At 40.1% G+C, this 14,028-nt stretch overlaps 1 protein-coding gene and 1 long non-coding RNA gene across 4 annotated transcripts in view; one reads left to right on the plus strand and one right to left on the minus strand.

The window, feature by feature from the left end:
* The window catches only part of MAP3K5 (mitogen-activated protein kinase kinase kinase 5), a 210,643-nt gene extending 202,188 nt beyond the window's left edge, over positions 1-8,455 (plus strand). For all 3 annotated transcript variants that reach the window (XM_079146205.1, XM_079146206.1, XM_079146207.1), the window contains 4 exons: positions 3,992-4,104; positions 5,102-5,214; positions 6,840-6,916; positions 7,689-8,455. In XM_079146205.1, the coding sequence (XP_079002331.1) occupies positions 3,992-4,104; positions 5,102-5,214; positions 6,840-6,916; positions 7,689-7,749 (364 nt within the window). In that variant the 3' untranslated portion in view covers positions 7,750-8,455. The remainder of the gene's footprint in view (positions 1-3,991; positions 4,105-5,101; positions 5,215-6,839; positions 6,917-7,688) is intronic.
* On the minus strand, positions 45-13,929 carry LOC306665027. Its single transcript, XR_013764896.1, has 2 exons — positions 13,540-13,929; positions 45-3,995 (listed from the first exon to the last, which is right to left on the minus strand). It is a non-coding gene; the product is annotated as an uncharacterized lncRNA (long non-coding RNA).
* Between the last annotated feature and the right edge of the window lie 99 nt (positions 13,930-14,028).

Here is a 14,028-nt window from a genome sequence, read left to right on the forward strand (position 1 = left end):
CTCCTGCCTCAGCCTCCCAAGCTGCTGGGATTACAGGTGTGCTCTGCTTCTCCCGGTGAAACTTTTTTTTTTTTAATATTTTTAGTTGTAGATGGACACATACCTTTATTTTATTGTCTTATATGTGGTGCTGAGGATTGAACCCAGTGCCTCACTTGTGCTAGGCAAGTACTCTACCACTGAACCACAAACCCAGCCCAAATTCCTCTTTTTAATAAAGGGAAATTGACTGTCACTGCATATCCCAAACCGATGCTCAGAAACCCAGCTCTTTACCTGCCATATATACAACTTAATGGAAAAGAACTTGGATCTTTCCTGAGACTTCATCAAAATCTTGGTGTCCCTCACTCCTTTTCTCAAGTATTAGTCCAGTTTTAATACCCCATCCATTATAATAGATGCTAACTTTAGACACTTCTCTAGTTTACTGTCACAGTCCTGAGTTGTTTTTGGACCCCTGCTCTGATCTCTCGAGGAGGAGAGTTCCCATGTTACTGCTTTGGTCCAGCCCTCCCCACTCCTGGCTTCTGGTCAGAATTATACAGATAGTAAAGCTACTTTGTTTACCAAAGAGCTGGTAGATCTGCTTCTCTGGCTCTGAGGCCTCCCTTCTACACACCCTGGCCATGTCAACAGGACCTGCCTCCCTGGGTACAGCTGGATACACACTCCTTCCCTTCTCTCACCGGCCCATTTGGCTGACCTCTTGCTCGTCAACTGGCACTGCCTTCTGCCCATCATGCTTGTGCTATCAGCTGTCCCCAGGGGCTGCTCTTCTCCAGTTGCTTTATTCACATCTTCCCATTTCTTTTCTGAGGCTTTCTTGGCCCCAGCTGAAGTCCTGCTTCTCAAGTCTGTCCATCCCTGTTAGAAGACTAGGATTTGTCACATTCCCTTTTTAGATTCAAGACCAGCCTTAGCAACTGTGAGTAAATCTCAAAATGAAAAAGTAAAGAGTGGCTGGGGATGGAGCACTCCTGGGTTCAGTCCCTACTACCACACACAAAAAAAGGTGGTAATATGGATAATATCAGGATCGATGAAAAACAACAATCACTCTTCTGCATTTTTGTAATGGCCTACACATTTGTGTGTTTTCTCTGTAGTTACTGTTGAATCTGTGAAAACTGTAGGATCATTGGCCTCCTTTTTCTTTTTTCAATACTCTCTTCCACAGTTTCTCTATTGCCCTCAGAAAGTGAGATGAGCTACAGCATCTGCTTCATGCTTGATTTGAAGAAAGGATGGTTTAGTACAATCACAGCAACTGAAACCTGGGACTGGTTGTGTGTGTGCTGGTCCTTTTAATTTTCATTTGAATATATACTTTAAATATAAATGTATATATATTGTGAAATGAAGGTAGAGGATGTGTGGTTGGGTGGTAGCTCTCGTTTTAAAAATCTTCAGCTTATAATATGTAGGATGATCAGCTGGGCGTGATGGTGCACGCCTATAATCCCAGTGACCGAGGAAGCTGAGGCAGGAAGATGGCAAGTTTAAAGCCAGCTTCAGCAACTTAGCAAAGCCCTGTCTCAAAATAAAAAATAAAAAGGGCTGGGGATGTGGCTCAGTGGTTAAGCACCTCTGGGTTCAATCCCCAATACCAAAAAAAAAAATTAGGATGATCACTAATTAAGGTTGGTCAGACTTATCCAACTCTTCATTATTAGAACATCAATAATTCTAAATGGAAAAAAAAATGTACATTTTATTTCTATTTAAGAATATGCTTCAAGAAAATGTTCTATAAATTCACACACAAGTAAATAGAGGAACCTTATTAAACCCCAATTCAGGAGGAGCTGCCTGGTTATCAGATTTCTCCATTGTACAATTCTATCAACTCATCTGAGTTAAAAAATTGACCTCATGGAAGATTCTTGCCACATTTTTCTTGAACACAGAGGCAGATGATTACCTTCATTACAAAGCATTTCCCTGCTAACTAAACACAAAGTAAGACTAAAACTGATGGATTGAATATATACTTAAGATAAATAATTTTAAGAACTGGATTTGGAAAGATAATTTTAAGAGCTGAATTTGGGACAAATAAGGTAGCCTGTTGATGCTGTGATTCCACTGCTAAGTTCTGGCTTTTAAAGATTAAAAAGAAATGTAGCCTAGGCCAACATAAAATCAGATTCTAGAAAATGTCCTTGTGTTTGAGAAAACAGTAAGAATATGCCATTACTATTCCACACATGGAGATTAGCAAGGTAGACAAAATTATGTACCAGACCAAAAAACTGCCAGCTTAAAAAGTCGTTCAGAGCATGCTGTCCATTGTTTGAATATCATTTGTGTTGGAGTACATAGTCTCCCTCATGCCTTCTGCTTCATTCTCTTGCTTTCTGTTTAGGCTGCTTAAGCCACCCACTGGTTCAGCATGTTTACTGTGCAGGTGTCTTTATTTACCTGTCTTCCTCAACCCACCTTCTCTATCTCTCATTGTGCTTTATTTTTGACCCACTTTGCAATCTACTTTACTATAATTCTTCTTCATCTTTATGTCCTGTGGGAATGGGGTGGGGCTTGGGAGACAGGACAGGAGCCCCTGCCCAGGGCTCTTTTCTAGAGCCTGAGGCTGCAGGAGGGCACAGGACAACCCCTATTAGAGACCAGACACTTTACCTATGCTGTCCCATTCAGTGCTCACAGTAATCCTTTCTGGAAGTTTTCCTTCTTAGCTTTACAAGTGAGAAAACTAAAGTCCAGAGGCATTAGGTAATTTGTCTAAGATTAACACAGGAAGCTCAAGGCTGAACTGGGACACAAGCCCAGGCCTATCTGCAGAAACAAACTTTTGGATGGAATATGGTCCTGAGTTAAATCTATCAATAGTCAGAAAAATGAAACAAAGATAACTTATTAAGAGCTAAAAGCATATGCAATAATTTATATTAATGATCTTACTAATAATTATGTACTTTAAACTATCATAATTCTGAGTCCAAGTTATACAAACATTTTTCTAAGAAAAAGAGAAATAGATCATCTCTTTTCATAACTTGGAATGTTTTCTCCAAGAAAGAGTGTTGGACATGGTGAGTAGGTATCTTGTTGATTCTCTGTTGCACAGAAAACCTCCTGTGGTAAGAACTGCTATGAATATTGTTTCTCCTTGTTCGTTGGAGGCTGCATCAGATGTCAACCAGGAGCTGAATGTACCAGGAACACAGCTGTCCTTTTACCCACTTTGCCAACACTACCCCACCTCCCGGAAGTGAGAAGAATAGGAGCAGCAACAATCATTAACATTTATTGAGTATTTGTCATGCGCCAGATAGTCTGGGCAACCTCATCTAGAAATAATCCTCAAATTTTCATTGCTTAAGAAAAGTGATTACCTTTTTGTTTTTCATTGATTATGATATTATTCATGTTTACCAACTTGGATGGAACACAGGAGTGCTCTACCCCTGAGCTCCACTCTCAGCCCCGACCCCCTCTTTTGAGACAGGGTCTCACTAAGTTGCTGAGGCTGGCCTTCAATTTGCAATCTTTCTGCCTCAGCCTCTGGAGTCACTGGGGTTACAGGCCTGCACCATCATGCCCAGTTTAACAACTTTTTTTGATGAGGGGTCATACATGTAAAGTATCATGTTTATATTAACATTAACACCCCATGTTTATATTTTTGACACTTAATGTCATAATAAGAAGCAGAAGAACCATATCTCTGAAGATTGTAGAAGATCATCTGGGAGGATGTTTTTGAATTCTTGCCTAGAAGTTCAGTCTTCCAGAACTTTGCTGCTGGATTGTGGAGAGGGGGCTGGGGACCTGCAGTCAGTATTGCCTAGGAGCTGCTGAGACATGCAGTCTCTGATCTCACCCCAGAGTTACTGTGTCAGAATCTTTATTTCCATAAGATCCTAGGGGAAGTCTGTGCTGCTTGTAGCTTGAGACGCTGGTGTCCAGAATATCACTCTTTCAGCTCCAGCTTTATGGTCCCCTGATCCAATGTGATTTTCTTCTGCAGATTACTGGAAGAATTGGTTCGGAAAGAGAAAGAATTACAAGCACTCCTTCATCGAGCAATTGAAGAAAAAGATCAAGAAATCAAACACCTGAAGCTTAAGTCCCAACCAATAGGTGAATAGCAGAAAATTTAAAAGTAATACTGTTCAACCAGACTGCCAGGAAAAGCTGATAAGGCCGACAGGCAGTTTTATTGCGAGGATTAGTCAGCATCTGTCCCTCCTACCACAATGGCAAGTGGTATTTGCTGTAGAAAAAAAAGCCAATTCTTAACTGTAACAAACTTTTTCTGTGATGCTAGGGATGGAACCCAGGGCCTTGTGCATGCTAAGCAAGCCTTCTACCACTGAACTCCATCCCAGCCATGGAAATTAACGTTTCTTATAAGTGTAGTAAAAACGGATGATCCATAGTTACCTTTTCTAAGATTATATATTATTGAGGTAAATAGGACTTTCCACATTGTTGGTCTTTATTTCCTTTTAAAGATTTCACAATGAGATTATAGAATAAAATAACACTATTTTGTTTTGCATTTATATTCAGTGTATTCTAACTTTTTCCCCCCTTAAAATTTGCAGGGGCTTAAATAGAACAAGGAACAATAATAAAAAGTCATAGGTTTTAACTTTGAAGAAATCTACTCCAGGAGAAAGTGATGGTGAAAGATAAACTTTAGGAAATCTTATTGAGCCAATTTAAAAGAAAATAGAATTTATAGTTATTGGTTCAAAGATCTGGTTCTTCCATATTATTATAAATAGTGAAAAAATAAACTACTCTAATTATATAGATCTCTGCTAATTGCTTTCATCTTTGTTGCTTGAAAAACACAAAACCTAATTTGGGTGCACAAAGTTTATTCTAAAAAACTATGAAATTGATGTGGAAGTACCTTTCATTATTGCCTCTGACTCTCCACTTACTAGTGGACTAACTGTTCTTTTGTTTTTATTATTATTTATACTGCCAGTCTCAGTGATTTTCATTAATTATTCTCTTGATAGAGTGAAATCTTTTAAAGTAGCCATAAATGTCTGGTTACCTCGAGGGGTTCAGAGGACCTCTGGTAGGGGAAGCTAAGACTATTCCCTCCCAAATCTGGTTCTAGATATTCCTGGGTTGGCTGTGTGTCACCTGAACTCTCCTGGCACAACCACTGAAGATTCTGAGCTTACTGTCTGGCTGAGAGAAAATGGAGCTGATGAGGACACCATAAGTCGGGTAAAGAACACCACCTGTCATAAGGTTGAGGGCCTGCTACCTGCCTGGCATATTCTAGGCACAGGGGATATACTGAGCAGCAGATCAGATCCAGCCGGAAGATAATTCCACAGATTAAAAAAATAATTATTCACTGGTAATTCTATGAAGGAAGTTTTGGGATGACGGGGAGGTTGGGGAAGTTTCTCCTGGGAGGTGATAGATGAACCCAAAGAAATGTGGCAAATAAACTAGGCCACCTGTAGGTATGGTTTTTTTTTTTTTTTGATGTATACAAATGGGAAGATCTTTTTGGGGGTGGGAGTACAGATATACAAAGATAAGAAGGCAGGTAAAAGCATTCCTGGCCACAGCCATTAGGTACTTTAAAGTTTTTGAATTGAAAATAAGGAAGGGTAGTGGGAGGTTAAAAAAAAAAAACTGAAAGAGAAAAGTTGTTCTCTGGCTAATTTGTTTGTTAGATTTTTAGTTCTCTTTCAACTTTAGAGTTCTTGGGCAGTGGATGTTTAATGCTACTTATTAAAATGGATCTACTTAGTGAATGTCAGAAAGTTTTTCTGTACAAACCATATTATATCTATAGTAACCTAATTCCTCTTTGATTATTGTAGACTTTTATGGTGAGCCTGAATATAGACATTTGTAGTTTAAAATAATATACATGTGTACACACATATACACGCATTAAGAGGCAATCTTATTTTTACTTGATAGAAAGGACCTCTTTTTTAAAAAATATTTTTATTAGTTGTTGATGAACCTTATTTATATGTATGCGGTGCCGATAATCGAACCCAGTGCCTCACACATGCTAGGCAAGCACTCTACCACTGAGCCACAATCCCAGCCCTGGAAAGGACCTCTTAATGTTATATTGATTTAAGTTTTATATTTAAATTTTTCAAAAACCAAAAGATGTCTTCTCCCTTGATAATCTGTCAGACCTCTAAATAAAATTTGGGGTCTCCTTAGAAATCTTTATCACAAGTTGCTGCTAACTAAACTGAAACCACACTCTTGCCAGTGGAAAATAATGCATCCAGTCAGGTTCTCCAAAATATGTATCCCTCTAACTTACACTCAAATCACAATTGAGGGATAGTAATTAATGATCCATTAAATCATTGCCCCTTTTATTTGATTTAAAATTGAAAGCTTCAGCTTAAATCTAGCACTGTGGATTTTGCAGTGAATTATAGAAAAAATCACTTTCAATAGCTGTGAAAAAGTAAGTTCAGAGACTAAGCATAAGCAATGACTGTCTCGGAACACTTTTTCCCCACTTGAGTGGAAACTGAGCTTCACAGCACCAAGCCTCTTCAGTGCAAACATTGGCTTATGAGCAGCATGGAACTGCAAGTGAGCCTTTTTTGTTCATAGAAGCCCATTCAGAAATTCTATGTCACTTGTAGTCCATGTGTTTGGAATTCATATGGATGCAACTCTTTGTAATTTTTTTGTAGTGAGGAGGCCTTTTTTTGTTTCCAGAGGTGGTGTTTTTAGTGGATTTTCTTTTACATTTACATTCATTTTTAATCATCGCCAGTGTTTGTGTTATGGACAGAGTTTATTTGTTAAAGGTACATAAGATACTAACTTCTGTGTATGCTCCACTTTCTCTGCAGTTTCTGGCTGAGGATTATACACTTGTGGACGTCCTCTACTATGTTACTCGTGATGATTTAAAATGCCTGAGACTAAGGTACCACTTTTCTTTCTAAGTTGTGACAGTGGAATGAGCTCTGAGCTGACATCAGGAGGGTTCCTGTGGGCTGGGGAGATACCTCAGTCGGGAGAGTGCTTGCCTTGCATGCACAAGGCCCTGGGTTCGATCCCCAGCACCACAAAAAAAAAAAAAAAAAAAAGAGGGTTCCTGCCCTCCTGGTCTCTAGCAAGCTCTGCAATCACAGGCACAGCTCTCTGGTTTTCAGCCACTCTGGGTAAACTTAACTGGGCCAGGCTGTTTTAAGTACCAGTATTTTTGTATAAGGGAAAACCAACTAGAAGAATTTTTCTTGAATAGTAAACAGACGAAGACCATGGAGCTATGATAATGCTGATGTAAACACATGCTTTAATTTCATTCATGATTGTCTCAGACTTTTTAGAAACACTAGGATGAGGGGATGATTTGCCATTCAAAAACCTGGAACCCTCCGAGACAATGTCTTTTTATAGTTTTCTCTACCAGACTAGTCATATCCGTTACTACTAGACCCACCTCTACAAAGACATTTCAAATATGCTGAAATAGAAAATGATGGTTGAAGGCCTGGCAGTTTGTGGGAGTGGAAAGGAAAGGAATGGATGGATAATGAGAAAATATAGACAAAAAGATACATAATGACGGATAGGACGTGAGAATCTTCACATTCTGATCAAAGCAACTGAACACTAAGAAGTCACTTCTATATTTCAAGGGCAGTGTTTCAAGTGAAATGTTCTCTTCACCATGTTCTTGTGTCTTTACGCAGGGGAGGCATGCTGTGCACACTGTGGAAGGCGATCATTGACTTTCGAGACAAACACACTTGACTGCCATGCAATTTAATCTTCGGTGGAGAGTCTGAAAATTAATACAGAACTGATCTTCTTGGGGGAGGGAGAATCGAAGGGGGAGAAAGAAGCTGCACTTTAAGTCCAGTGTTTGTTTACTTATGTTTAAAAAAAAAATAGAGAAGACACACTATGAAGTTTCCTAACTGCTTCTATTTCTACAATCCTTAAGGACTCTTCATAAGGACTCTCAAAATAATCCTAATTAGAATTCTAATGTTGAGGGTTATTTTAGACTAAACATTTTTATGGAGATATTTTTAACTCAGCAGCTATTGCACTTCAGCCAAATGTTTATTTCACACGAAACAGATACGTAACATTTCATGTGATTGTGTACCACTGGAACAAAACCAAAATGTGACCACAACTTTTTAGGATTGTGTGTTTATAATATGCTCTAAGAATTGAAGTAGAAATGCATAATTTCAGTTGTTGTATAAAGTTTGTTTTTTAAGTGTGCAGAATCTGAAAGCAATGGTTTTTACTATCTGTATTAATTGTAATATTGCCTATATTTTGTAACTTAACGTTTCTGGCCTGTAGTGTGTTTGTCTGTTTGTACTACTGAATGTACCAGTTGCATATGCCTGGATCATAGTAATGTTAGCTTGTTCTAAAGCTATCCGTTGTGTTAACCCATTGTGTTATATTGACTCTAAAAAGTAAAAAGACTCCCAACATACTGTTTTGATAAATTTCAAAGATTTCTTATTGTGTGCTGACAAACTAAATGATGGTGTTAAATTTCCATCATTAACATTAGGTAGAATCTGTCTTCTGTACAAGCAATCGAAGGACAACTGATATCCAAACGGTTTTCAGCGGGGGTAACAGAGGGATGAAAAAGAGGAAAGGAAAAAGGAAAAGTCAGTATGTTTTTCTCAAAGCCCCAAGTTATCTCGAATGACAATTATGTATCTTAAGGGGTCTACACAGAGCATCCCAATAAGACTGCATTTTCATATTTGGGGAATTTCTTTTTTTTTACTTTGAGCTTTTTTTCTTTTTTTCCTGCAGTGCTGAGAATTGAACCCAGGGCCTCCCATGTGTGGTAGATAAGCATTCTACAACTGAGTGATACTCCCCACCTCTTATATATTATATTTTTATGAGGCTGATCTTGTTAATAGGATGAAGTCTGAAATTCCTAGATATGTGAATGAAATAAATTTCTTACGTACACAGGAATCTGATTATTACACAGGAGAGAAGTAACAGAGTTGTTTGTATATCATGACTTGACCCCTATGTCTTTTTTTTTTTTTTTTTTTTTTTTTTGTGATTCTGGGGATTGAACCCAGAGCCTTGTGCAGTGCACACTACCAACTGAGCTATATCCCTACCCCCCTATATGTCTTTGAGAACAGGAGTCATCTTTATGTGAAAATTGAGATATAATATTTCTTACATTGCATTAGAATATACAAAACATTCTCACAAATATTTCCTCATTGGACATTTGGAACAATAACATAGCTGCATCTTTTTTTACATCCTAATTTGGAGGGTAGATAGTTGCCTCTTGCATCTTGTTTGGGAATTTCAAAGGAAGTAAAGTGTAAATTCAATGATGTTTTTTGGACTCACACAGAAATGCAGGGTACTCTCACTAATTCCAAAGCTCAAGTATTTCTCTTTGTATGTATATAGGCTCAAGCTACCCATTTTCAACAGACTCCTCAACTGTACAGTCTTTCTTTGGGACTTTCCTCCCATCCTTTCTCTGTGGGCACATGTCCCTCTATGCCCTCTATGCCTTCAGATATTCCTAAGCCAGCATCATTAGGCTTTTGACAACATTTTGTGTCTTGGGCACAAAAGAAGGTAGTTCCATTATGAACTGATGTCAGCAAAAGTCTGCACTGTAAAGGCCTTTAGCATCAATCTAGGCCAGAGATTCTCAGTCTAGCTTCCTGTTAAAATGACCTGGATGTTGATTAAAGGTAGTGATGCTCATGCCTAACACATGCAAGGCCTTGGATTCCTAGCACCACATGCCTCACCAAAAGATAGTGTTGCCACCACTTCAGAAAAACTGTTTTGCTGGTTTTTTTTTTTTTTGGTTGTTGTTGTTTGTTTGTTTGTTTGTTTGTTTTTTGTCTGGGGTAGGGCACAGATAAAGCTCCATGAGTGATTTAACACAATCCAGTTCCAATAATGAAATTCTGGGTGACACCTGAAGAGGGAAATGGAAAGCCCCTTCTACAGAGGTAACAATAAGTTCATTTCTTGGTTGTTATAATATGGATACTACAAACATAAGCCTGGGAAAAAACTAGCACTCAGCTTGTGACTCCAGGCAAATTAATTATCCTCCCTGTGTCTCAGTTTCCTCATGTATGAAATGGGAGTAGCATCCCTTCCTCATACAGTTGTTGTAAGATTCAAATAAGAGCTGGGTGCTGGAACATCCAGCTGTAATCCCAGTGACTCGGGAAGCTAAAGCAGGAGGATATCAAGTTTGAGGCCAGCCTCAGAAATTTAGAGAGAACTTCAGCAACTTAGTGAGACTCTGTCTCAAGTAAAAAAACAAAGGACTGGGGATGTAGCTCAGTGGTAAAGTGTCCCTGGGTTCAATCCCTAGTACCGTACCCCCCCCCCCCAAAAAAAAAAGGCAATTGAGGTGCCTAGCACAACACTTGGCACATGTAGTAAGGACTAGGGTGCTGCTTGCTATTGGGATGGCCTGTCATCATTTGAAAGCACTGTATTAAATACTTACTGGTAGTACATAACTTTGGTGCATGAACAAGACACAGTTCTTGCCCCTCAAGGTCACTGTCAGAGGTGGAATTAAGACATATTAGAAACAACAGTGAAGTACTGTAGTTTCACCCAACTGCAAAAAGGGATCCAGAAAAACTTTCCAGAGAAGTGAAATGAGCTTGGAAAGATGGTTTGGAACAGAACAGCTTGCAGGGGGAGGGGTTGGCGGAAGTAGTGTAAGAGAAACAAAAGAAATTTGCTGGGAGAAGCAGATCTAATGTTTCCTTTTAATTACATTTAGGTCTTTTCTCCAAATTCTGTCATTGTATACTTTGTTTCATTCATTCCTAAGCCAACACATAAAGGAGTTTGGCAATGAGAAATTATCATTTACCCATTTGAATGCCTACTATGTGTGAGGCACTGTATCAGCACAAAAGATATACACACGCTGCCAGCCAGGTTCAGAAGGCAGGCAGTGTACATGGTGTCAGCAAAGACATTTGTAACCTGTTGACAAATAAAATAATGGATGGTTCCAGATTTTATGGAAACCCTGTAGAAAAAGAGAAGACAAAGTCCCTGCTACCAAAAACGTACATCAGGTTGAAGACACAAAATTTGCATTAAGTCCTACCCAGTCTTATGTTAGGGGTTGGATAAGTGGCAAGCCCAGCAACCCCTGGTGAGGGTCAGAGGACAGGGCTGCTGGGAGCCAGAGCAGGGGGAATGGACTTCATGGAGGATGGAGAACTTAATCCGGGCCCTGCAGGGAAGGCATTATTAAATAAGTTGGGACCAGGGAATCACTGGGGGTTAGGGTTAGGATTTGAAATATGTTGTGGAGAAAATGAACAATTTGGTTGGTTGGAACTGTGAGGAATAGAGGTAAAAAGTAGAAGATGGGGTAGGGGAAAGCTCAGGGACTGCTGAGGGAGTGGGAGTGGGAAGTGGGATAAATATTTTATTATGTAAAAATAGGGAATCTCTTATTAAAGGGCTTTGACCCTAAAGGGAAGGGAATATATAAAGTGGTTGTGTCTTATGAGATTCATCTGGTGAATCTGTGTTAAGGTGAGTTAGGGGAACTAAACTGGACTCAGATATGAATGAGAGTCTGACAGGAGTCAGGTTAGTAGAAGTGAGAGGGGCAATGAGTAAACTGTTAAGATTTGGGGACTTTGGTGATGACAAGGGAAGGATAGACGTAGAATAAGAATTGTGCAGAGACCACTGGAGAATGTATTGGAGGATGTTAGAACTGAGGTCAAGGATATATATTCTGGATTTGGGAGTTGCCTAGATGGAGTTAATAGTAAACGAGAGCTGAGAGGAGACAAGCTGTGGCTGAAAATTTTTAGGGAAGGTGAAGTTCTCAGGAGCAATAAGGACGGAGGGGACTCTAAGTCAACAGGTGAGACTAAAGAATTGGTCATAGGATTGAGACTAGGCCAGTGGGCAACTGAGAGGAAGATGATGTAGCATTAGGTCTGCAGAAAGTTCAGGGGAATGATGGATTGAAAAAGCAATAAGGGTAATAAAACTACCCTAATTTTGTGATGTGTAATTGTTTATAAAAACAATGCCAAGAGTTTATGCTTTCATTACTTTTGACGAACAAAACATGACAATAGGTTTGGGAGGATTGGAAGTCAAAGGAAGAAATTTTCAGAATCAAAGAGGACTGAATGTGTTCCCTAGGGTAGGGTGGGGCCCCTGGCGGAGAAACATTTAGGGAGTAGGGAGATGAGGGACAAGATTTCAAAGAAGGCAGGAGGTAAGCAGATGTAGATGCTGTCAGGAGGTCTAGCTCCTTCCACAGAAAGGGGAACTGTGAAGATTTGTAGATTTTGAAATGGATATGTAGCTCGAAACAGATGGCTTCCATGTTCCAAGTAAGGTACAACTAACTTGAAGTACAATGTAATGGTGTTTGACATTTAACAGATGTCATCTATTCTCTGCACAGTCATTAAAAGCCTACCCTGCTGCAGACACTGCATGAGGTTTAGAACACAGTCTGCACAGGGTCCAGATACAGGATTTTGGTGTGTCCCTTATTGCATTTATTTTTGTTTAGCTTGGGGCAGACTGAAACATAAGTTATCAAAAACAAAAAAAATGGAAGAATGGCCAAGCAAACACCAAAACAAAATAAAAACCAACATCAATAAGTTGACTTATCAATTATTTACTCAGTTGGTAATCAGAAGGTTGAAAACAAATTGCTTTCCTTTTCCAGGATTCTGCCAAATAGTTCAACTCTAAATTCAAAGAAAAGATCTTTCTAACATTTAAAGAAAAGTGTCTTTAAAAACAAGTGTCTCAAAATCTGATGATTTAATATGTAGTAAAAATTATCTTAGTTGGGGCTCAAGCTGAGTTCTAAAACTACCTCCACTCATCTACTGCTTTATTTCTCTTGACTAGAAATCTGTTTGGACTGATTTGAATATGATTTGCAAAATAATAAGTTTGCCTTTTCCTTTGTAGAAATGGGACTACAGGAAAATCTGTAACCATAGAACATAGTAGAAGTGTCCCTTAGTCAAAACTACATATTCAGCCAGAAAACCTGTAAATCAAACAAAGAGGCTCAAAAAGGCGGGTTTTACAGGTCAAGATTGTGAAAACTGTCACCCTAGCAGGAAATTCAACACTGTTGTCAGATGTTCTTGGGTGTCTAATACATTCTGCTGTGGTCCCTTTAAAACCTCTAAAAGGGTTTTAAGCTTTTGAGAACTTGATGATTATGCGAAGGGTGTGGGAGCATATTTCTATGTAACCAGGAGGAACAGGTTGCTGCTCAATTTTTGTTCCTTGTGTTTCCATTTATGTAGGATTCCACCCCCACCCCCAAAGTATTTTGTTGCTTATCATATATTTGCCGATTAGGGCAGAAATTAGTTCTTCCTCGGCTAATAATCTGGTTTTTTAAAATTAAAAAACTGTTGCCCATTGCTTTTTTCTTGGTCTTCCTAAGCCAGCAGTCACAAGGTAGTTCACTAATCGGAAACCAAAGATAAGAAAAGCCCCATTAGTTGGCACAAGTTACACCACCTTGTGTGCCTTGGAGCTCATCAGATGCCAAGACCTGGTGAAAAATAGGGTCGCCAGCAGTGGCTTCCCAGACCGCGCATCCGGAGCGGATCCCAGCGCGGAATCCAGCCCTGTACTTCGGCTCTCCACGTGGCATCTGATTCTTTGGAGGCTGTCACCATGAACTCCAGTCCCTGCGAGGCCGAAAGTGACCTGGCAGCCTCAAAGTTCAGAGGGGAAGAGGGCGTCCCCAAGCCTTCGCCGCACCTGGGCCGATCCTCGGTCGCTTCCTCGCCCAGGTCTAGGTAACGCGGTCCAGCCTCGCCCCCGCCCCCGCAGACCTCCAGTAGCCCGCAGCGGGCGGGCAGCGGCGGCCGGAAGCTGCGGCGAGGGTGCGTGGCCTCCGCGGGCGGTTCTTCCAGCGCAGACTCGGCCCGGCCGCTCCGAGCGGCTGCCGCGCAGCACCTGCCCGCGAGGGGGCGCGCCGGGCCCAGGCCGTCGCCGCGGCCC

This window comes from Sciurus vulgaris (genome assembly GCF_902686455.1).
Source record: "Sciurus vulgaris genome assembly, chromosome: 7".
NCBI lineage: Eukaryota > Metazoa > Chordata > Mammalia > Rodentia > Sciuridae > Sciurus > Sciurus vulgaris.